The 25,759-nt window shown below is 40.0% G+C and overlaps 1 protein-coding gene across 1 annotated transcript in view; it reads right to left on the bottom strand.

Moving 5' to 3' along the window:
- CERT1 (ceramide transporter 1) overlaps nt 1-25,759 on the bottom strand; it is a 169,860-nt gene that overhangs the window by 113,868 nt on the left and 30,233 nt on the right. Inside the window, exon 3 of the mRNA XM_024194127.2 lies at nt 24,118-24,234. Coding sequence (XP_024049895.1) covers nt 24,118-24,234 — 117 coding nt within the window. The remainder of the gene's footprint in view (nt 1-24,117; nt 24,235-25,759) is intronic.

Below are 25,759 nucleotides of genomic sequence, written 5' to 3'. Positions count from 1 at the left end.
CTCCCGGTGAGATTACAGAAGTGTTATAGCAACAGACCAAAATGGTTTTAAAATGAAAAAGAAAACATGTATGTATCTGGACCACTGGTTACTTATTTTAGCTGGCTAATTTTGATAGGAGGGGTGCATCATCATCATGAATCATCACCCTATGCTTGGATCGAGTACCAGGTAAGAAGCCACCACAAGAATTCTAAGCAACCTCTGGGATGCAAGCTTTAAGGTTACTGCTATCCACTCCCTCTAGTGTCATTTTATTCCTATTCTATTTTCTCCATCTATCCTTTTTTGGTCTATCTAATTAATTTTAACTTAGACCATCTTTGGAATTTACTACACTTCATGACACCATAACCAGCAGGATATCTGAAGACAGTATAAGAAGCATGGCTCTAGCATGAAGGAGGACTAGTGATGGGAAGAGACCAAAGTATGGTAGCCAAACGTCACATAGCTAGTCAAGTGCCATCGCTTGGTCACTCACCAGATTGCTGTGACAAGAACTACTGCATTGGGCCTCATGCGCTTTAAGTTTCAGGAGTCTGAAAAAAGTCCAGGCACTGCTCCAGGTTTGGGGTCCGTAGACAAAACCTCAGGATGCAGATCCTCTGTGTAGAACTTCATCCTGAAAGCTGAGACCTCACAGTCCAACTGTCTAGTCTCTGTTACCAATGATGACCCCTCAGACTCCGACACAGCTTCAACACACTTTCTGCAGAACTCAAGCTGTGTGTGTTTTTTCTAGGTTCACAGATTAACTCTCCAAGGGCATATGATAAATGTAACTGACAGACTTTTCACATGATTCTAAGCTACCATTGCTATCTTCAGTGGCATGAGAAATGCACAAACTTATACAAAAATAAACCATACATGCATTTCCATGCTTCAGTATCCTCACCATTCCAGAACATTAAGGTTGGGATCAGACCCCTCTGGGGCCATCCAGGATCCTTCTGCTGCAGCCCATGGCTTGTCTTCTCAATCATGCAGCTTCTCTCTCCAGGTCAGCTTGCTTCTCTGAGCTTTGTTGGTCACACAGCTAAAATGCACCCGTAGCTACAAATGCATGCCGTTCGCTTCCCTTTCAGCCCAAAGCTTCCTCCAAGTCCCTCAGATTTATATATTCCACTACTTGTTTCCTCTGGCCTACCACTGGTAATTTTCCACTCTCCAAACCCCAGCCTCCAACAGACAAGCTGGAGGAAGTGGCTTCCCCCAAATTCAGCCAACCTTCTTAACATATCACTTGACCAATCAAAGTGCAGTCATTAAGGTTAACTAATCTGGGAGAGATATGCTTACAGGTTTGTCAGCAATGGTGGATATACAGAGGCATTCCATGGTACAGCAATTTCTATATGAACAACTTCACAATATGAACCAGCATTCATAAGTAAAGCTACGATTTTGTCATGGATATTTTTAGTAAAAGTGATGGACAGGTCACAGGCAATGAACAAAAATTCACAGAAGCCATGACCTGTCCCTGACTTTTACTAAAAACATACCTGACAAAATGGGGAGGGAAGAGAGTCCAGTACCCTGCCCCACTGCATGCAGTGGCAGGGAGCTGCAGCCCCTCGCCCCCACCAGTGGAGGCGGTTGGGGAGCTCTGGGTGCTCCCTGCCACGCACAGGGGCTGGGGCTCTGGTGTATCCCCACGGGCAGCAGCAGCTGGGGAGCTTCGGGGTATCCCCCCACTGCGTGCGGGGTTGGGAGCTGCAGGGGATACCCTGCTGCCCTGCAGGGCTGGGAGCTGGGAAGGGCCGACTGGGAGCTGCGGGGGATCCCCCGCCGCCCGTGGGGGCTGGGGAGCTCCAGGGAATCCCCCATCACCCTACAAGGCTTGGAGCTGGGGGGAATCCCCCATTGGCAGGCATGGCTGGGAGCTGGAGGGCGAGCTGGGAGAGGTCTCTCTCTACCGCGGTGGCTGGACTACTGCAGGACCCCAATGTCACGAAGGTCGCAGAAAGTCACAGAATCCGTGACTTCCGCGGCCTCCGTGACATACTTGTAAGCCTTATTCATAAATTGTACAGACAGATTTCCCCAATCACCACAAGATGTCATCCTAGATCAGGGAAAACAGCCAAGGTTCATAGGCTAAAGTGCACCAATTCGTGAGTCATCTATGCAGCATAACTCGCCTGGAGTACACAAGTGAAACCATCATCAGTGAAACAAGTTTTCACTTCTCTATCCTTCTCCCACCTGGTATGCATTTGTCATGTTTGTCTTAAAAGCAGAATTGGTTAAGTAGGGTTACCATAATCCAGCAAGCAAAAAAGAGGACGGGAGGAGCCCCGCCCCTGTCCTGCCCTAGCCCCGCCCCATCCTGCCCTAGCCCTGCCCCTCCCACTTCCCCCCCTCAGAACCCCCAACCCTCCCCCCGCTCCTTGCCCCCTGACTGCCCCCTCCTGGGACCCCTGCCCCTAACTGCCCCCCAGGACTCCACCCCCTACCTAAGCCTCCCTGCCTCTTGTCCCCTGACTGCCCCCTCCTGAGACCCTCCCCCCATCCTAACTGGCCCCCTAGGACTCTACCCCCTACCTGTACCCTGACTGCCCCAACCCTTATCCACACTCCCACCCCCAGACCGACCCCTGGGACTCCCAGGCCCCATCCAACCACTCCCCATCCAACCACTCCCCACCCCCTGACAGCCCCCCCCAGAACTCCCGACCCATCTAAACCCCTCTGCTCCCTGTCCCCTGACTGCTCCGATCCCTCTCCCCACCCCTGCCCCCTGAAAGCCCCCCCACTCCTTGTCCCCTGACTACCCCTCCTGGGACCCCTGCTCCTAACTGCCCTCCAGAACCCCACCCCCTCCCTAAGCCTCCCTGTTCCTTGTCCCCTAACTGTCCCCTCCTAAGTCCCCCCCATAAATGCCCCCCAGGACCCTACCCCCTACCTGTACCCTGACTGCCCAAAACCTTCTCCACACCCCCAAAAAGCCCCCCCCGTCTCTTGACTGCCCCCTCCAAAACCTCCCTGCCCCTTCTCCGACCCCCTGGCCCCCTTGTTGTTGGCCTTTCTTCACCTAATGTCTCGGTGAACTTGCTCAGGAACTGCCTGAGCCGCTGGGCGGCAGTGGGGGAGGAGCTCCAGACTGCCGGAGCCGATCTGCGATGCAGGGAGGGAGGGAGGAGGAGGAGCCCTCTCTGGCTGAGTGTCGGAGCCCCATGTAAGTGACACCGTCCGGCCGGCAGCACAGTTAGCTGCTCATGCTCTGCATCAGGGGGAAGTCCGGACATTTACAAATTCCCCCCGGACGCTATTTTTAGCTTAAAAAGCCGGACATGTCCGGGGGAATCCGGACGAATGGTAACCCTAGGTTAAGCCAAAAACAATAAACTTATTCTTTCCCCCAAAGCCAACTTCTGGTACCAGCCAGAGACTTTTTAACTAACATCCCCGCTGAGGTACTTTACTGAAGATAGAAATAAGAAAGAGGAACTTTTCCAAAATTGATAACCATTTCACTTTTGAATTCCAAGCGTTTTTAATATTCCTTTTTCTTTGTATATGCATAATTTAAAATGATTACTATGGTATGATTGCTGCAATAAAAGCAGATCAGAATTTTTACACAAAATCCTGAACCATAAAGTTAGTTGTTCTAGTTTCAAAACTAGGGATTCTAACATCATCCTTAAACCCCATATACCTTCATCACTACAGACTAGCCTATACATTTCCATCCCTTACAAAGAAGTAATAACTGGACTTCTATACCTTGACAAAAACACTTAAATTTTACTCTTACCTGAGCATCCTATTGCAACAGCCTCTCAAATCAGTTAATGGTACTTTTGGCAATGGCTTTATGAACAGAACAGAGTCAGGCACTAATTATAATTCAAGAGTTGCTGCTGAGGGATATTCCAACTCTTGAGATTTTGTTCAATAATTTACCTTCAAGTATGGATATCATATTATCCTTAGATTTAAGCAATGGTGTACATCTTCGGTCCTTAGTAAAACTTTACCATCACTACTAGTAGCGATCACCACTAAGCCAACAATTATCCTGCAAAACAGATTTTGGAGCCATTAGTACTTCTGTGTTTTCAAGGCTAGATCACTGCTATTCTTTATTCTCAGGAGCTACTGCTTGCATACCTAGGATGCAGCTGACTCTAAATACAGCCTCTCATCTTTACAGGCACATTAGCATATTACTCCTGTTTTAAGACTTTAGCTACTCCCTGGCAGCTCATATATGATGCAAGTTTTCGCTTCCATTCAAGAGCCTTAATGTATGTTGCAGTTTATGAGGCCAATGTTCATAACCAATTATTAATATCAGAAGAAATTGAGGCATATTGCAACTTCACCACTGTCACAGCCTAATGCAACTAGAGATGCTCCATCTAGTCCTTCAAGGGAAGGCTAAAGAGATGTTTGCTGTAGCTTACAACTATATGAGTGCCCAACTTCATTAGTTAATTGTACAATTTTGAATGCCTAAACCCAAATTAAAAGAATTCTACAAATATAAAAATGAGGTCTTGTGTAGACATATTGAAGGATGGAAAGTTTACAGTAGCCTTCGTGTTAATAAGGTTATCTTGTTCTGTTCTGAAATTGCTCTCAGGGAAATCTTATAAGGCAGTGAATACAGAACTTGGAACATAAATTATTTCAAGTGTCTAGTTGAAGAGGAAAATTGTGATTGTGATTAATAATTAGTTAAATTAGTTGTCAACTCTTAAGATAGTAGAAGTTTGGCAAGGTTTTCTAGGAAATCTGCCAAACATATGATTATAAACTGGAGCCTAAGTATAGCTATACTTCTTTTAGAAATGCATCAAATTTTTTTTAGTATCAATGTTATAAAGGTTAATAATTTCACAGTATGGTCTTTTTAGGTGTTATTTCATAAGCTATAGAAACTAGTTAACTGTACATATGTTTTGCTGACTGCTTTCTATTGACAATAAAAGCACAAATATATTTGCTATACAGCATTTATTCTGAAGCATATATTATGCTCAAATAGTGTCAGAAGACAAACAGTATCTTGGATAGTTTGGGTTCATTGAGATTGGTATTCCAAAAGCCAAAAAACTCAAGTCTTGCTAGTGCAGTTTGATACATCAATTCTGAATGTTTGCCTCAATCACAGGGCTGACATACAAACACCAAACTGCACTATGCATTTTGGTGCTGATGAATAGGACTAAGATTTTGTCACGGAATCCGTGATTTCCAAAGATCCCCGTGACTTCAGCCTCGGTGGCTGGGAGCTGCAGTGTCCCGCCACCTCCTGCAGCGCCAGGGAGCTGTGAGGTTTGCCCGCTGCTTGAGGCAGTGAGCCCCCAAGCTCCAAGCCGCTATGGGCAGCAGGGGTACCTGGCAGCTCCCCGCCAGCTGCAGCAGTGACAGAGGGATCCCTGGCAGCTCCCAGGCCACCAGGGGGAGGGGAAGGGACCCTGGAGCTCTGAGCCCCCATGGGTGGTGGGGGCCCTGGAGCTGGGAAGCGGGAATGGTCATGTGAGTGAATGACCCATGGGACATAGCAGGGCATAAAGAACCACAGAAAGGACCAGGCCCACTCTGCAGTGGGCTGTGTACCATTTTGATTTGACCACACTGGTGCAGAAGCAGATCCTTTATGATCATGAAAATAACAGAAAACTTGAGTTGAGTTAAGACCTGCTGAAAGGAGGCACTATCCTGGACACCAAAGCCTAGCAACCATGTAGAAGATTGAGCTTCTTGGTGACAGTGTAGCAATGAACAGCAGTTCATTTTTTCCAGATTGGGAGGCTCCACAGACAAACAGTATCACACACATCTAGCTTAATAAACTATACTCAGAACTTTTCCATTAGAGAAAATTTCTGTTATAAGTATAATATGCAAGCCTAGAATGTTAATCAATAGGATTGATTTTCAATAGCAATGGTTTGCATTCAATTGCCAACATCAAGACATTAACAGTACAATTGATTGTTCACTGCTAATGACTTTTTACATCAATGTCCAAATATAAACAAACCCAGAAAGTAAACTGCTGCACCAATTAAAATGTGTGCAAGACACTGAATCAGCATTATAATCAAAATAATTCCCAATGGACTGACAAAATTAAGTACTATATCAACAGTAATGGAGTCAAATAAATTATGTCTGCCAAAAAAACTATTATAAATTTCTATTAGCCAGAAGTCTTAGTCAGAAGTCTACACACGAATGCTTGAAGAAATTAAGGTGTTTTAGAACACACACAAGCACTAATGTTTAATTAAAATATCAATTCCCTTGGAGGGAATATAGATCAAGTTAATCAGGATTATGTAATCATTTGAGAAGGATTTCCTCTAAAATACAAGCACCCTTCTGAGCCATAATTTTTAAGAGTGCAAGAGAAAAGGCTGCCAGAGAAGAATAAAAACAAAAAAACTTAAGCATAGCTAAATTAACTTGTGTCAGAAGTTAGACTAGAGATACAAACCTATTTCAAGTATCAAAGGCGTAGCCGTGTTAGTCTGGATCTGTAAAAGCAGCAAAGAGTCCTGTGGCACCTTATAGACTAACAGACGTTAGTCTATAAGTGGGTATTCACCCACGAAAGCTCATGCTCCAAAACGTCTGTTTGTCTATAAGGTTCCACAGGACTCTTTCATAGAATCATAGAATATCAGGGTTGGAAGGGACCTCAGGAGGTCATCTAGTCCAACCCCCTGGGTAATTGGTGCCTATATAAGACAAAGCCCCGAATATCGGGACTGTCCCTATAAAATCGGGACATCCAGTCACCCTACTCTGAGCATTAATCTGAGATCAGGTGGGTTTGCTGCTTTTACAAACCTATTTCCATCTCCTTTACCTAATAGGAGAAAACTATTCTTCTGTACCAAATATTTCTACAATCTTACTAAATGCCACTGTTTCCTTGCCCATCTTGAAATCCATCCATCCATTTTAAAGTTCTTATTTTACCCTTATCTATAAATTGTAACTAAACTTTGTTAATATTACTTAAGTCCATGTAGCAGAGATGGTTTGCTTAAGAGATTTGAAACTACTTTTGGATAAGGGCAGTCTTTGGTAACTACCTGTAGAGAGAAAAAAAAAAAAGTTTCACTTGGTCAAAAAGTTATTCTTCAAATAATTACTTGAATATTGATAGGCTAAGTTTAGTGTTGTGTAAAGAGTACAAATGTATTTAAGCATTCTTTCAACATTATTTTGTTTTTAAAATACTGTTTTCTCAGTTTTTAATGAAAGGTTTTACTGATCATTCATCAATAATGTATGCTTTGGTGTCTCTCAAAACCAAACCCCTGGGGTATTGTTAGATAGGATCTCTCTCTCTCTCTACAATGGACATGGGCTCATCAAGAGAGAGTCCTACAGACAGTGGTGAATTCCGAAAGAACCATGCTTAAGATTCCTGAATAACTTTTTTCCCCTTTTTTGTAAATAAGGTTATAGAATAGCTTTGCCAGATCTCTAGAAAGGACACCAAGTACTATAGTTTTATGTTTACCGTTTTATTTGTGTTTTCTTATACCAACTTGCTATTAAAAGCACAATTTATTCAAGTAAACCATGCAAGAAAACCTGCTACAGATAATTTTAGGACAAAACACTGTCTGATACTGAGAACGTTATCTCCATCTTGCTGGAGGCAGGTAAAACTGACAATAACCTGAAAGCAAGACTTCTTTTGAACCATGGATTACCAGATAAAATTGTGCATCAATTGGAAGGCATAAAGGGTGAAACAATCTAAAAGTAACAGGTATCATCACAAGGTATCTTCCATAATCTTTATCCACAGATAATTTTTAAATATTTTACAAAGGACTGTAAATAAACAAAGTACTCCATGTAACAGAGCAATTTATTTATAAGGTATAAACCAAAAAGATTCACAAAAACATCAGTCAACATTAGGGCCGTCAAGCAATAAACAAATTAATCATGATTAATCACACTGTTAAACAATAAAAAATACCATTTATTTAAATATTTTGGATGTTTTCTACATTTTCAAATATATTGATTTCAATTATAACAATACAAAGTGTACAGTACTCACTTTATATTTATTTTTGATTAAATATTTGCACTGTACAAAACAAAGAAATAGTATTTTTCAATTCACCTAATACAAGTACTGTAATGCAATCTCTATCATGAAAGTTGAACTTACAAATGTAAAATTGTGTACAAAAAATAACTGCATTCAAAAAAAAAAACAATGTAAAACTTTAGATCCTACAAGTCCATGCAGTCTTATTTCCTTTTCAACCAATCGCTCAAACGATAAAGGAGATTATGCTGCCCATTTCTTGTTCACGTCACCTGAAAGTGAGAACAGGTGTTGTAGCCTGTGTCGCAAGATATTTACATGCCAGATGCGCTAAAGATTCATATGTCCCTTCATGCGTCCATGCTGATGAGGGGTTCTGCTCAATAACAATCCAAAGCAGTGCGGACCGACATGTTCATTTTCATCATCTGACTCAGATGCCACCAGCAGAAGGTTGATTTTCTTTTTTGGTGGTTCGGGTTCTGTAGTTTCCACATCAGAGTTGCTCTTTTAAGACTTCTGAAAGCATGCTTCACACCTCATCCTTCTCAGATTTTGGAAGGCACTTCAGATTCTTAAACCTTGGGTCAAGTGTTGTAGCTATCTTTAGAAATCTCACATTGGTACCTTCTTTGCGTTTTGTCAAATCTGCAGCAAAAGTGTTCTTATGATGAACATGTGCTGAGTCATCATCCAAGACTACTATAACATGAAATATATGGCAGAATGCAGGTAAAATAGAGCTGGAGACATAGAATTTTCCCCCAAGGAGTTCAGTCACAAATTTAATTAACGCATTATTTTAACAACGAGTGTCATCATCATGGAAGCATGTCCTCTGGAATGGTAGCTGAAGAATGAAGGGGCATATGAATGTTTAGCATATCTGGCACGTAAATACCTTGCAATGCCGGCTACAAAAGTCCCATGCGAACACCTGTTCCTCACTTTCTGGCAACATTGTAAATAAGAAGTGGGCAGCACTATCTCCCGTAAATCTAAACAAACTTGTTTGTCTTAGTGATTGGCTGAACAAGAAGTAGGACTGAGTGGACTTGTAGGCTCTAAAGTTTTGCATTGTTTTGTTTTGAGTGCAGTTACGTAACAAAAAAAACTACATTTGTAAGTTGCACTTTCATGATAAAGAGATTGAACTATACAGTACTTGTATGAGGTGAATTAAAAATACTGTTTATCATTTGTACAGTGTAAATATTTGTAATAAAAAGAAAGTCAGCACTGTACACTTTGTATTGTGTTGTAATTGAAATCAATATATTTGAAAATGTAGAAAAATATCCAAAAATATTTAATACATTTCTATTGGTATTCTATTGTTTAACAATGCAATTAAAATGCAATTAATTGTGATATTAATTTTTTGAGTTAATCACATGAGTTAACTGTGATTAATCGACAGCCCTAGTCAACATGAAAGTTCTTTACGAGAAACCTCCCAAGTGGCGAGTTAGTTGGGTATTCTAAAGTCACAAAAGATTAAAAATACTTCAACAAGTACAGTATAACAGAACAGTACAGCTCAAATATTGCATACAGAATATTTTTAAAACCAAAAACACACAGAATGGGGTCTGAGGATATTCTCGAAGGCTGTAAATCAAGCTGGCAATAAAATTTCCCACTTCTCTAAGTAGGGCAACGACAGACACGCTTCTCCCTCTAGAGCAGTGATTTTCAACTTGTGGTCTGCGGAACCCTGGAGGTCCACAAACTATGTTTAAGACTTTCAAAGGGGTCTGCACTTCCACTGGAAATTTTTTAAGGGGTCTGCAAATGAAAAAAAGTTGAAAACTACTGCTCTACCTCCTATACCCCAGTTCACTTTGGGAATTAGAGAAAGGTAGAACACCTGAATTTAATTATTTTCAAACATAAAATAATGTTGCCTTTGAAGTCTTTTATACTGTTTGCACAAAAGAAGCTGAATAAGTCAGGGGCTCCCAGAAAAAAAGAAAATCACACTGGCAACTTGAATTTTTAAAAATTGGTCAATTTTAAAAAGTGTTCAAATAGAGCTCCCATTAAACAATGCTCCTGGGATTTTTATTTATTTATTTATTTTTATTTTAAAGAATGTATTAGGTGTATTCTGCTCCCTTGTCAATTATTTTTAAGTCTTCCTGGTAGGGTAGAAGGCAGGCCTAAGAGCAACACCAAACAGGCCCTCTCTTCTTACTGTTTCTTTCTGCACGTGTCTGCCGCTACCTCTTCCATTTCAACCCTGCTGCTTTTGTTAATGCAAATACCCTTTTGCAGGGCCTTGGGCTTCTGTGAGCTCCTCCAGATCACTGCATGAGTGGGGCAAAGTACAGATGACCTTCAACAGAACAGTGAAACTGATTATATACAGCATGCTGTCAAATGGATAAACTAAAAACGTATAAAGATAAGAGAAAAAACACTTATCTTCCAGCTAAAGTAATCTTAATGGTTGCTTAACAATTGTAGATAGCTTTTCAGATGGAAATGTGATTTCTAACTTGACAGTGTCCCTTTCGCAGTGACATTTTCTTAAATAAAAAGTTGTTTAATCCTTAATCAGACTCAGTCCAAATTGTCTGAAGCCTACTCCATTTGCTCACATTTTACTGTTACTTTGCTCTTTCAATATCACAAAGGCAGGGAAGATAAAAAGGAAGAAAATGGACCTACCTGTATACAACCCTGTATCAATGCTGTAAGTAAGGACTTGTCTACACTTTGCATGGATATACACACATCATTATAGATATTCCTGTGCTGGAAGGGGAACAAGTTGTACTAGAACAAGACACCTTTATATCAGTAGAACTACATCTACACTAGGGGTTGTACCAGGATAACGTTTCAGTAAAAAAATCCACCACTTTAACCAAAACAGTTATACCAGTGTAAAAACAAACAAAAACAACAACAGCGTACAACAGGCCTAAGACACAATCATAGCCTAACAATGCTTTACAATCTGATTCCAACAAGAAAAAAAACCTAGCGGTGACAGAATCAAGAATATTTCTAGGTCTGAGAATTCTCAAATAGTAATTATCCATAGTACCTTGCTACTTTGAGGATTTTATGGTAAAGAGCTGCTATCAGTATAGGGTAGTGTATTTCTAGACTTAATGGTGTTTAACAGGCAAACTCACTATAGGATCTAGTTGAAGCAATGTACTGGGATCCTAAGGCAGTGGGGAGTCATTTCAAAATTAAGTCAGTTTTACTCTTCTTGGAAACATGAACTTCCATGTTCACCAAAAAGATAACGCTTTAAGATGTTTAAATTTACATATTTGTACTAGAACATATAACAAGCTTTTAGATTTCACTTTTAAAGATATTTGATCATTTCTTTATTCACTAGCCTGCCAAAACCCAAGTTTGTGGTTCTCCACGCTACAAGTATTGTACCATAAACAACTAAACCAGTAAAGACCAAGGTAAAATAAACGTGTAAGGATTACACATATTTACATTTCCAAAACAAGTTAACTGAATTTCTATAATAAGTCTACATATGTATATATTCTATTCTACAATTGATGTTGACAGGATTAAAGTTTCTTTAAAGTTACTTTTACCTTTATTCCCCCATCAATTCTGTTTCTGGTTCCCAAAAATGTATTTCCCCACTCAGCTTGAAAACTACCACAATAGAGCTTTAATGTCAATTTACTCAATCTTATCTTTTCCATTCAATGCTGCCATTGAGTGGTTCATTTTTTCCAATAAAACTATGATCAAAATAGTCTCTTCATTATGATAGACCTTGAAGGAAGCCACCAGATACCTCTCACTATCATTAAAAGGAGACTTTAGGAGGTATGGTGGCTGCCATATGAGGAGAGATTAAGAAGACTGGGACTTTTCATCTTGGAAAAGAAACAAATAAGGGGGGATATGACACCGGTCTATGAAATCATGACTGGTGTGGAGAAAGTAAATAAGGAAGTGTTATTTACTTCTTATAACACAAGAACTTGGGGTCACCAAATGAAATGAATAAGCAGCAGGTTTAAAACAAAAGGAAGTATTTTTTCCACACAACGCACAGTCAATCCGTGGAACTCCTTGACAGAGGATGTTGTGAAGCTCAAGACCATAACAGGGTTCAAAAAAGAACTAGATAAATTCATGGAGGATAGGCCCATCAATGGCTATTAGCCAGGATGTGCAGGGATGGGAATGGGTGACAGGGGATGGATCACTTGATGATTACCTGTTCTGTTCATTCCCTCTGGGGCACCTGGCACTGGCCACTGTCGGAAAGCAGGATACTGGGCTAGATGGGCCATTGGTCTGACCCAGTATGGCCATTCTTATGTTCTTATTGTGATGCTTGGGCCTACAGACAATCTAATTGTGAGCTCAGCTCTAAAAAGTATGTGAAAGTTCAAAAGATGTCAAAATAACCTAGAACAACAAATGTTGACAGGGAAAAGTACAAAATGGAGACAAAGACCAAATTAGTCCAAACACTAAGGCCTACTGATATAACTCAAGGACTGTGTTAAGATCATGGTTAGTAAACAAGAAAACATGGGTCCAGAAATTAAACTAAAACTGATGTGTTGCATATTAGGGCTAATTGGTGAACAAAATAATGATGAGACAGGCTATTCATCATTCCCTTTTTGGATCCCTAAAGAAAGAGACTTTGAAGCTGGTGGTGGTGGGGAAATATGGAGAAAGAACAGACTGAGGCTACTGGCACAATCTTCACCATCATGGCTGCCACCCCCACCATCCTTCATCATCCTAATCCTGAGAGATGTTCTGACCACACCGAACCAGAGAAAGGGACCCAGACAACATTGCCAAATCTATCAGCTCTAGCTGGGATAAGATAGGATCCGACTTAGCAGCAGCAACAACCACCGCTCCAGCTCATCTCAACTAACTTTTCTTTTCCCCAAAAGAACAGTTACCACCATCTTTAATACCACTTAAAAGACTGTTAAACCAAAATCTCTCCAGCTAAAGAGAAAGGGAACAAAGAATGTTGTCAAATTGAAAGACCTATTTAATACTTTACATTTAAAATACTTCAACTGTTTTTCCTTCTTTTCTTTATCTTTAATGGTGTTTGTGCTATGGTACCAAGCTGGCTAAGGTCTCTGTATACCAAACCCCAAACCTTGTTTAACACTGTTTAATGTTGAACAGTGACCAGGTTATGTTAACATCTCTGGCCCATTTAATCCATCTAAATTAATACAGCAAGGTTCACATCTTCCACTCCAATCATAAATGGAATATAAATCATATTTCATGGTGCAGTATCTTTAGGTGATTGTCCTGAACTGTAAAAATCCAGTGAATCCTCTCTCTTCCACATACCTAATATATACACATGGATTATCAGGTACAGGAGTAATCCAGTTTGACACACTGTTGCCTCCAGAATTTGGGGGAATTTTAAAAAGTTCAATAACACTTAAGAACTCAAGATGCTTTTCTTGATTGCAAAACCTTGAAAAACAAGGATCAAGCAGAGTCTCCCTTCTCAGATTTTCAGAGATTTAGGCGGTGCACAAGCTCTTTACAAGCTGTATCTGGGAAGCTTTTGATTTGGCCAAGGCTCAGGACCCTCAGAATGCATACAAAGGCCAAGAAAATGACAAATGCACGGTGTAGCAAACTCTAATCTAGTTCTAATGCATGAACCTGAAACAGTTTAAATTTCTCCTCTGCTACTAGCTACCCATCCATGTTGCTAGGCAATAGTCTTTTCTAAGTACGCTCAGACTCAAAATGAAACTTAAAGTTCAGCTTAAATCAACAGTGTTTTCTGTTCAGAGTACAATGGAATGCAGTTACAAAACTCGTACAGCCTTGGCTTTCATACTTTGAAGATAAACACTCTCCTTGTGACATGCTACCGTAAGTCTTACAAATATAGTTTTGTTAACAAGGAACTTCAGCAGCCTACTTAGAGCTACCTACCCACTTAGTAACCAAAGAATTTTACACTTAAAAAGAAACAGTAAATAGTCAATAAAATGCTGGATTAACTAATCCAAGGGAATTTTTAAACCAGAAGACAAAATATCCACTTAGAAATAGTTACGGTAAACAAGGTAAACAAAAGCAGCAAAGAGTCCTGTGGCACCTTATAGACTAACAGACGTATTGGAGCATGAGCTTTAGTGGGTGAATACCCACTTCTTCAGATGCATGACCGAAGAAGTGGGTATTCACCCACGAAAGCTCATGCTCCAAAATGTCTGTTAGTCTATAAGGTGCCACAGGACTCTTTGCCGCTTTTAGAGATCCAGATTAACACGGCTACCCCTTTGAAGGTAAACAAAGTAATTTTTCTCAACTTTAATTGTAGTATTATGGAACCATGGTAGCCAATTAATTTAAAATAGTGTAATCTGGAAGACCAATTTTGACCTGCTACCCACAAGCTTTTAAAACCCCCTTCTACCTGAAATTTTACACTTGTGACATTTCAATCAGGGAGATTTATTTGCAAAGTTCCAGGTTAACTAGGTAAGCCACATAATATGTACAATTTTGGGGAAAATGTAGCCTTTCACTTTCTGAAAGTCTAACCTTTTTCCCTTGCTCCTCTCAAAAAAGGTTTGGATTAAAAGCTTCAACAAGAATTACAATACAGGATAGTATTTTTTAAGGATGGGTAGAAAGTATCAATACTACTCCATGAAAAATCCTTCAAGCTATTATCTTTGATTATCCTAAGTTTAATGAAGGAAATTGAGGAATTTGCTGCCTCTACAGACACCATCTCTTCAGACCTCGTAAATTTGCTGTTACAATAGCAAAATTTACTGCCTTTAAGATATAGATTTGTAACTGTGTTGGAGAGTTCTACTTAGAGAAAACAGTGAAAATGAATTTTAAATACCACATTTGGATAAAAGGAAATGCGATCTCAAAGTACACTCTTAGCTGGGTCAGATGAATATACGGGTTCTCTCAGTGAGGCTCACTAAAGATAATGAAAGAAAAAAATTAATTTGGGCTTTTTCTGCTTCTTTTATGGTGCATAAAAAGAAGGCCTGTGAAAGCCTCCCCACCTGTTTATGTTTAACCACAGCTATCAGAAACATAAAGCCGAGTTTTGTACAAGGATTAGTTAGGTTGTCGAAAAGTAGATTGGGAGTTTTAAGCCCTTAACTGAAAGAGGTGTTAGCTGTTAACCAAGGGAGTGTTTTAGATACTCCTAAAAACAAAGAACAGGCTTAGAATGGCCTGACAGTCAGTCACCACTTCCAGAAAGCTAGAAAATGTCATAATTAAGGTTGTTTGAGCATTCTTAAATCAGCCCAGTTGAGTGTAGGTATTATGATACAATCTAATTACATGTCACATACTATTTTTCCCCAAGACACATGCCTCATTCACTGCACAGGGTAGATTATGTTCACTGAATAGGCAGCTTTTTAATATAATGTTTTATTCTCATCTTCTACGTGTAACCTGAGGCCTTAGTTACTGCAAACAACCCAAACCCTGCATTAAATACTGAACTGGTTCTCATGAGATTTTCTAGGAAATTCTGTCATGTGGAACCATGCTGACTCCCACATGGGTTATCAGCAGCACTGGAACCAATAGATCCACAGTACTTACCTCTGCCACTTTAGAAAAAAGAATTACAAATAGCAGCAAAGGAACAGTGAGATTTAGAAATCCTGGATCAATATTATATTCTGGAGGGAAGTGTGAGCTTCTGGTTACACAATTGCCCCAGTTCCCCTTAACCTGATCCTTTCTGTCCATGAGACTGACCTCCTTTTGTTCTTGTTTCCACCTTCATTATATATTTCACACCACCACTTCCAACCTGTTTTAGCACCCCCATCATCTCCTATGCCCTCCTTAACTTTCTCAGTCTCCCTTTTGCTGCTCGCCCATGTAATTCCAGTCAAGTTCCTTCTCCATGATGTGCGAGCACCAGCAGGAAGAGCACTGAGAACACAGGTCACAGTCTACCTGCTCTGCTCCTGTGCCAGTGCCATTGCAGCCAGGAGGTACAATTGCAGGAAGAGTTCTACTTAGCTCCTACATATCATAGAATCATAGAATATCAGGGTTAGAAGGGATCTCAGGAGATCGAGTCCAACCCCCTGCTCAAAGCAGGACAAATCCCCAGACAGTTTTTTTTTTTTTTTTACCCCAGTTCCCTAAATGGCCCCCTCAAGGATTAAATCTCACAACCCTAGGTTTAGCAGGCCAATGCTCAAACGACTGAGCTATCCTCAGTCGTTTGAGCATTGGCCTGCTAAATGCTCAAACGACTGAGGATAGTCATAAAGGATACTGGACCACAAGCTAAATATGAGTCAACAGTGTGATGCTGTTACAAAAAAAGCAAACGTGATTCTGGGATGTATTAACAGGTGTGTTGTGAGCAAGACACGAGAAGTCATTCTTCCGCTCTACTCTGCTCTGGTTAGGCCTCAGCTGGAGTATTGTGTCCAGTTCTGGGCACCGCATTTCAAGAAAGATGTGGAGAAATTGGAAAGGGTCCAGAGAAGAGCAACAAGAATGATTAAAGGTCTTGAGAACATGACCTATGAAGGAAGGCTGAAAGAATTGGGTTTGTTTAGTTTGGAAAAGAGAAGACTGAGAGGGGACATGATAGCAGTTTTCAGGTATCTAAAAGGGTGTCATAAGGAGGAGGGAGAAAACTTGTTCACCTTAGCCTCTGAGGATAGAACAAGAAGCAATGGGCTTAAACTGCAGCAAGGGAGGTCTAGGTTGGACATTAGGAAAAAGTTCCTAACTGTCAGGGTGGTTAAACACTGGAATAAATTGCCTAGGGAGGTTGTGGAATCTCCATCTCTGGAGATATTTAAGAGTAGGTTAGATAAATGTCTATCAGGGATGGTCTAGACAGTATTTGGTCCTGCCATGCGGGCAGGGGACTGGACTCGATGACCTCTCGAGGTCCCTTCCAGTCCTAGAATCTATGAATCTATGAATCCCTCCCCTCAAGATGGACTCCAGTACAATGTTTGGAATAATGTGACCAAACTAACAAAGCTCTACTAAATATGTGCAAATGGCAATTTTCAGATACTTATAATAGCCAAATTTGGGTGGATTTCCTCTCTCCCTATATGGCTAAGAACCAGGGACAGCTCTCAGGAGTTTGAAGTCAATCTGCAAAGCGTAGTTATAAGCCAGCTTGGCTTACAGATGCCACCACTGGTTTCATATGGATGCTCTATCCAGAATTTTGTTTGTGCACGCGCGCGCACACACACACAAAAATTGAAAAAACCCCAAAACCAACCAATATTTGTTGGGGGCCTGAAACTCAGGAACTCCTTGATCAAAAGAATCTACATTTGCACCACAATCTCCACTCTGGGTCCCTCTACCAAGTGCTGAACTGGAATGCCAATTTTAAGCCAATCTGACAATACACGTGAATTTTAAAAAGGTTTGAAGACTAGAATATGAACAGAATTCCTGTGCAATTTTATCTCCCTAACTACAATAGGTGTTCCATAAGTGATAAACTGCCTGAAGTGCTTATTTTGCAGAACGGAAACTAAGATATTCAGTAGGAGGATTAGAAGCCTTCAGGGAAATGAATGAATGGGGTCCCTCTCCCACTCCAAATTCAAGTGACAGCAAGAGACAAGAGTTATAAGACTAGCTGGTTGTTTCATCATCAATGAGGCAGATAGTTAGTATCTACAGTTTTTCTAAATCCAGTATGTAACAGCTATTGACAAAACAGCAATGCGTTATACAGCTACGAAAGCACAGTTACTGCTTACAACATAATAAGCCTGTTGTTACACTATAATTTAATAGCAAGTACAAAGTATGTTCTAGTAAGGCCAAAAAAGTATTGCTGAATCAAGTGTACATATGATCTGTAATATGGAAAATAACAGTTTCTTCAATGAAACAGTTCCATCCCTGAAGTTTTATCTATATAAGCCAATCTTGACAACAAAAAGTGAAAGTTAGTATGGTATTGTTACACTCTAAAATCTTCAACATGTCTAAAACTTTTCACAAGAACTAGAATAAGAGAATTTATAAATTGAAACTTGCAAGAAGTGTGTGGAAGTACCTGGTAAATAATAATTTTTCAGATTTATCTTGCTATCTAAATAGCAGAAGTATTAACTTACTCTTATTAAGATACTGCACAAATACATATCTGGAAGTACATGTGTCTCTCTCTTTTGACTTATTTTCAAAGCCTTATATTAGCTTATAATAAGAGATCTATGCACTAGACTGTTGTCCTATAAGATTATTTGTCTTATTTTAAAAAGTAAATGTTAAATACTACATGCTTTACTGTGTCTACTAAAACTGCTATCAGGAAAAAATATTGTGTAAGAACAAAATTACGCTTTACAAAAATATTGATTTTTTGTCAAACTTGTGCCCAATTCCCTTAAAAGATTTTCCAAAGCCATGACATGGTAAAGGAGCTTTTCTTGGTTTCTGATGTAATCAATGGGTAACCATTAGTTCAACTCTCCTTCCAAATACACAGGTGCTATGGGGAAAGATTATATTTAAGTTAACTATTTGGGAGACAGAGGAGAGAATTGCTTTTGGAAGATAGGGCTCTACACCCCGAGTCACAGGTTTAGGCTGAATCCAAAGTTTAGAAATTCACACCCTCGCCTCCATTTCCTTTTCAGCTCATGTTTTCCTCTGCTTTCTGTTATAAACATTCAAAGACATCATGCTTTTTTCCAGCTTATACATGCCTTTGGTGTTGAACTAGAAGAGCGGTTTTCAAACTGTGGGTCAGGACCCCAAAGGGTCATGACTTCGCTTTAATGGGGTCGCCAGGGCTGCCATTGGACTTGCTGGGGCCCAGGGCTGAAGCCGAAACCCCATCACCAGTGTCGAAAGCCCGAGCCCACCGCCTGGGGCCAAAGCTGAAGCCCGAGGGCTTCAGGCCTGGGCTGCGGGGCTCAGGTTACCATCCCCCCCCCCCCCCCCCCGGGGCTGAAGCCCTTGGACTTCCCCCTCCACCCCCCACCTGGGGCAGTGGGACTCAGGCTTTGGTCCCCAGCCTGTGGCGGCGGGGCTTGGGTGGGCTCAGGCTTCAGACCCCTCTTCTGGGCTCGTGTAGTAATTTTTGTTGTCAGAAAGGTCATGATGCAATCAAGTTTGAGAGTCCCTGAACTAGATGGTCACAGTCCACTACCCTAAAAAGGAAGATATCTGGAAATGTGAACATTTAGCTAAAAACTAAGGACAGAAATTACACAGGATCTGACCATATAAACTGTAATCCAGTTCAAAAGTTACATAGGGTACTGGTTCAGAATGTAAGAGTATGGAAGCAGGTATATATCTGGCATGCTTATTTGCCTGTTGAAAACCAGAATACCTAAAGGTATTTTAGAGGTGTGCTTATATCCAAGACATGGAAAGAAACAAAGAAATCTGTACTTTAAGAACACCCTACATCTTTATGTGATACAAGGGTTTATTCTGGCATTTTAAAATGTTAAAGTAAGAGAGACGAGATATGATTCTAAAGTCATATCTGCTTACTTATCTGAAGAGATTAATTTCTTAAGAAAATTGTCATCACTGTAGAGACAGTACACTCGGGGAAACGTGAGCTGATTCTACTCTGGCTCACACAACAGCACTGTTAACTAAGGTCCAAAGTCAGATCTTTAACAATGGTGTGGAAACAAGAAAGCCAGATGTTCAGATCCCAAGATGAGTTTGCAACGATGACACACACAACTTGCAAATCAAGTTTGATGTCAAAGTCACAGAGGAAATGTGGAACACTCCACTGTCAACTTTATCATCTTCCAGAGTGTAACTGCAGTTTAAATCAAAAGTGGGGGCAAAGACACATTTAGAAAAAGAAATGTACAATGGAGCTGTCCTAATTTTAGAACATCATCTTCAATTCCTAAAGTTCATAGCTGCCTTAATGAATTTAATTAGTCTGCAGCTCTAGAACGAGCAAGACTCATGAAACAATACGAGGATCCCCTCAATAAGATATGAATATATCTTTGTGCTTACTAACTCCGATATTGTCCTTCAAAGGTAACCTGCAAATAAAAAATTGGAACTGTGCCATTTTTGCTCCTCTATGATAGAGATGTCCAGGTATCATGGTTATGAATGCGATATATATACTCCACAGAACACTTGAAAGGGTTCCTCCCCCGCCTGCCTCCCCGTGGATGCAAAAAAGCTTGGTTTTGAAGTTAATATGGAAATTGGGCTTCGGTTTTTGTTGGTGGTTTCCTGGGAGGACCAGAATACAGGCGGGAACTCTCTGGCAGCTGTTGCTGCAGAGTTTGGCAGGTGCCTGAATTAACAGGGCTTAAAGTTTTTGCCTATGACTAAAAATCATTACCATTCTTAATTACTCAATGTGGGATGTAAACGTTGGACAAAGAATTAAAGCTTAAAACCAATCAAGGGTCTTCAGACAGCAGTCATTAATTATGACCAAGTTAGAGACATTCAACACGGGTTTGAGCATGCCAGGTATAAACCAGTTGTAAATACCTGATCCATGCTAAATGGGTATGGTTATTGCTGAGAGATTTAAGGCACATTTAGAGCAGCAGTATAAATGCTACTTGGTTTTTAGGTTTAATAAAGGATTTCTGGTTGAATTAGTGTCATAGTTATGCTCTTTATTTTATTATTATTATTATTAATTCCAACACCATAATATAAGAATACATAAAAATAAAATTTTCAGGCAGAGAAAGAAGGTACTAACCCCACTTCTTTCCCCTCACATTGCAGGTTACTTTAAACAACATCATACTCTAAGTCAGAGTTATTGGTAAATATAGTGGTCTCTTGAAACATCTTCACATCTTGAGAAACCAAGTGTGTCACCAACTTGTTTAATGTCCATTATTTTAGGAGAAGAGGCCTGCCAAGGACAGAGAATTAACCAGGTATGTTATATGGAAGCACAGTGCAAGCCTTGTCTTGGTCAGAGTATTTGGTTTCTTGTATTAGATATTCTTTTTTTTTACTAAATAATTTGTTGCTTTATTATAGTAATTGATTTGCTCTGACAACTGTTGTATTGACACGAGTTTGGTTTTTGTATTTTAAAATAGTTGTTACTTTTCCTGAACATACACATAGTGGTATGGAATGAGAAAGGTCAAAGGAAGACAATCAAAAGCAATAAGTGTAAAGAACTTTCCCTCCACTCACCCCCTAAAAAAAAATCTAGGCTTCAAAACCCTAGAAAATTTGGGTTATACAGGAAGTGGATCACCGAAAACAACTTCAGATTCAGAACAATGCGGTCTGATAGCATAACACTAACAACCAACAAAGTAATAAAAAACTATTGTCTGTGGGTTCAGCTATATACATAGATAGTTTCTGCTCCCCACTTGTGGCTGACACACTCTTCCTTCAATTGGTACACTTTCCATCAGAATTTACACTTTGCCATCTTCCAATATCAAAGTACTAAGCAGAAATCTACTTCTATTAAAAGTACAAAAAAATCCATCCAGTGGACTTCAATTGAGAAGAGGAGCTAGAAGTTCAATTATTTGGTTTTGCAGCACTGAGAAACTCATCCACAGATTGAATTCCCATTAACCCAGAGGTAATGCTAAGGACACTGGAGTAAGCACTAAAGAAAGTCACTGCATTATGCCATTAGAAGCCCAAACTGTTTGTACCTAAAGCAACACTGACAGCCAATTTCTTATGTGGAAAATTATTTATAGGCAAACTTTCACTGACAATTCTTCAAATTTGGAGGTTCAAAATGATAAACTAATACAACTATGACACTTGCATATATTGAAACAGAGTGGACATGATTTCCTTGCTCTCACTAGCAACTCAAGACATCTTCAAAGAATGAGAAAGTGCAAGAAAATTCCCCTGGAAAGGCAAAGAGAAAAAGTTTAAGAGCAGTTAAACTTATTTCTTTGCTTAATCTTCCCCACAGTCTGGCTGGGGGAAACTGGTGTGCAGAATTTTCTGCTCAATTCAATTTTTGTTTTAAACTTTGCAGTTCACCTTCAACTTTAGGTTATAAACCACATTTCATCAGAATTTAATGTATGATTATCTACAGAAAACTGACAAACACCAATTCATTTGTTCAGATCTGATCAAAAGTAGCTTACCACACACTGAGTTTATAAGAATTTAACATTATGTATAATAAATCTCTGGTGCTTCCTAGATCAGAACTAAAATTTCAGTATTTCCTTTACCCCCTCAACTTTGAGGACAACAGGGGAAGAGAAACTAGCAAACTACCCAGTTTGAAAGGCTCCTAGATTCTAGTCACCAAAGAGTGTCCAGCGACTTAACCCTCCAGTGCAACTCCTCCCGTTAAACTGGCCTTTTCCAGGAGATTATACACAATTCTCAGGACTAATAGTGCAGATCCTGGAGCTCTAACTCCTAAGCCTTCATATGGAAAGGTGACAATTCTTTCACTTTACCAACTCCTCTTTCCACAGTCAAGGATAATCTTGTCTATTATGGTGTGTCTATCAAGGTGTTCCAGCCCTCCAACAGAATTTCACATGTAATCTCCTACAGCCCATGAAGTTGGTGGAAAAAATGCTCTCCAGAACGCCATTTCTGTTCCAGAATGCAAATGGCAGGAAATCACTGATTTAACAGAACAAAACTTGCAAAGGAGTTGGGAAATGTTGCCACAGCAAACCCTGCTGGCCTGGAATCAAAGGATTGGGAGAGTATTGGAGAGAACTCCTGTATTACTCATATCACGGTATTGCCAGAGGCCCCAGTTTGCTAGGCATTGTACCAAACAAGAGACAGTCCGTGCTGTGAAGAGCTTACAATCTAAAAAGACAAAGGGGATGGTGAATGGGACAATACAAGCAAGGTCAAGGTGTAAGCACATCTTGTTAGTTCCATCTTTTCCCTCATCCATTCCTGAAGAGGACCAGCATATAAAGAGGTAATAGAGAAGGGATTTGGTCAAAACATGTTCAACTCCAGATATGTTTAAAAAAATAAAAATCATCTACACCCAACACCTTGATCGATCTATCCATTATTAGTTGAGAGCTCTATCCATTATTAGTTGAGAGCTCTATCCATTATTAGTTGAGAGCTCTCTTTAGGTATTGCAGAAGAAGCGATGCAAAGTGGACTGCCAAACTGACATGGTTTCAAGTTTTACATCACTTCCTCTCACCACCTCTACACCAGACTGCACAAAAGGAATTCTGGTTTGGGACTAATTCTATACACTCAAAAATGTGCTGGATACACCTTAAAGTGAAGACATAAAAGGCACAATACAGGTAAAATATTCAGAAACTATTATCTACTAATAGAAAAGTATTTTTAATCAAGTCAGTATATTTGCTAAGAGCACATTCTACACAACCAAATGCAATTTAACGCAAAAGATTTCAGAATGGAAATGCACATGTGCTATTTAAACTATACCTGATAAAAGGAGAAACTTAAGAGTCTCAGATAAGGAAAGTATATACCGGTGAAAACACTGCTGAAAGTTCATAAAGATAAACACTTAGGTTTACCTATTTGTTTTTTTTATTACCATAGCATCTGAGGACACCAGAGATTGGGGCCCTATTGTGTTAGGCACCGCACAAATAAAGAGACAAAAAACTTCAGGACAGGGATTGTCTCTTACTCCATGTCTGTACAAAATAAAGTTTTCAACAGTGCTTAAGTGCTGACTTAAGTGATTTGGGTGACATCAAGGTCAGAGGAAGAACAGAATGCAGTAGTCATAAGTGTGAGATGAGAGTCTGAACAACAGCCTTAACAGACAGAAAAGGCCGAATCTTTGAAATGTATGGATGTACCTATGGTAAAATCAGGTATTGGCTAAAAGATACTCAAGAAAAGTTAGATTTTAGTTTTTGCTTTATTTTTGCTCCGTTATTTTTGAAGTATGCTTCTAAAAGCTCTAGTTGCCCTTTTAAATAAATAATTATATTCAAGAATATATATTTTTAAATCACGTGTACCTTTATAAGTATTTTAATGACTGCAGATCCAGATGTATGACTCTCCATAAGCACATATAGACATCAATTTTGGGGGAAAAAAATCAGAAGCCATACCTTGTGTTGTTCTATCGCATCTATCCATTGTTGTCTATGATCAGGATCCTGAGCTCGTAGGTACCAAACACTATCATTTACGCTAATGTCAAATCTGCATTCATCAAAATCATGAGGCTGTGGAGGGAAACAAAAAGGGGGATAGGATAAGCACAGCTAGAATTAAGCATAATAAAGATGAGCTATATCTCAAGCATAGAATGCTGAGAGTCTAGCTATACAGTGTTACAGACCACACTATTTGCTTTTTTAACTATAGAGCTAATTAAATTCATATTACAGTATTGGCTCCATTTTGTTTGGTGGGCCTAAATAAGAATTTTAGATAAATTTTAAGTTAAGTTTAAAAAAAAAGTTAAACTAATAAGTTACACCTTACACCAACCCAGAAAACAGCCAGCAGAAGTTTACAGTGTGACATATTGTATATAGTAAGAGCTGATGAAACAGTATAGCAACTGCCACAAGATCAATTTAAAAACACTGAAGGATTCTTGGGATTCTACCCAAGCATAGACCAAACACAACTTCCCCCATCCAAATAAAATGAACAAACCTTATAGCAGACTAAAAAAGCAAAACTAATAAATATCTCAAGCTGAGTTTTAACTTCAGAAAAAAGAGGCAGGCACTCCATGAAGTCCACTATGGCTACTACTACTGATTTTAGATACTGTAGTAATGGGCAGCAGTATAAAATCATAAGCTAGATCATCAATAAACATTTGTGTTCATGTAGAATGATACAAATGCAATGCTAGTTGACAGACAAAAGAATGGTCTGACAGATCGCAAAGACCCTTCAAAATTCCTAGATAATCACATTTAATCAAAAGGCTAACAGAAAATTTAAAAGAATACACAATAATGGGACATTATAGTATACAGATACTCTGAACACCAGTGACAATAAGTTGACAAAAAATTATTCAAAAAAATGCCTTAAAATGTTACATACAAAAACCACAATCATCCTCTGTCACCATACCATTAAAAGTTGACTGTTATGGGGTAACAGGTACTATATCTTAGTGCAAGGACTAGCTCCCAATTTCAAATATGGAACCCAAATATTTAACTAGTCTCTAAAATTACATACATTTGACTTTCACATATGAAATGGAAACTGGCCACGCACACTGAGTGACTATCTTGTTTACAAGTGCACAAAGACTTTGCATGCAGTTTGCCTACACAATTTCAGAGGCTGATTTGAAATGTGGCCTGTCATGTGTGTCTTCAAATATCTAAACATTACTATGCATTCATGAAGCATGGTAGCAAATACTTTGGGACAGTGGTTCTCAACCAGGGGCCCAGGGCCCCCTGCGGGGCTGTGAGGCTTCAGGCAGTCCACCAAGCAGGGCCAGCATTACACTAGCTGGGGCCCAGGGCAGAAAACTGAAACCCTACCATATGGGTGGAAGCCCAGGGCCCTGATCCCTGCCACCTGGGGCTGAAGCTGAGGCTTGAGCAATGTAACTTTGCAGGGCCCCAAGCAATTGCCCTGCTTGCTACTCCATAACACCAGCCCTGGCTTTTATATGCAGAAAACCAGTTATTGTGGTCAGGGCCGGCTCTAGCTTTTTTGCTGCCCCAAGCAGCAAAAAAAAGCGCCCCCGCCCCGCCGAGCAGCCGCGCC

This window comes from Terrapene carolina, unplaced genomic scaffold (genome assembly GCF_002925995.2).
Source record: "Terrapene carolina triunguis isolate 2854851 unplaced genomic scaffold, T_m_triunguis-2.0 Scaffold69, whole genome shotgun sequence".
NCBI lineage: Eukaryota > Metazoa > Chordata > Testudines > Emydidae > Terrapene > Terrapene triunguis.
The sequence above is the reverse complement of the archived record's forward strand: the minus strand, read 5'-3'. Positions and strand labels throughout refer to the sequence as shown.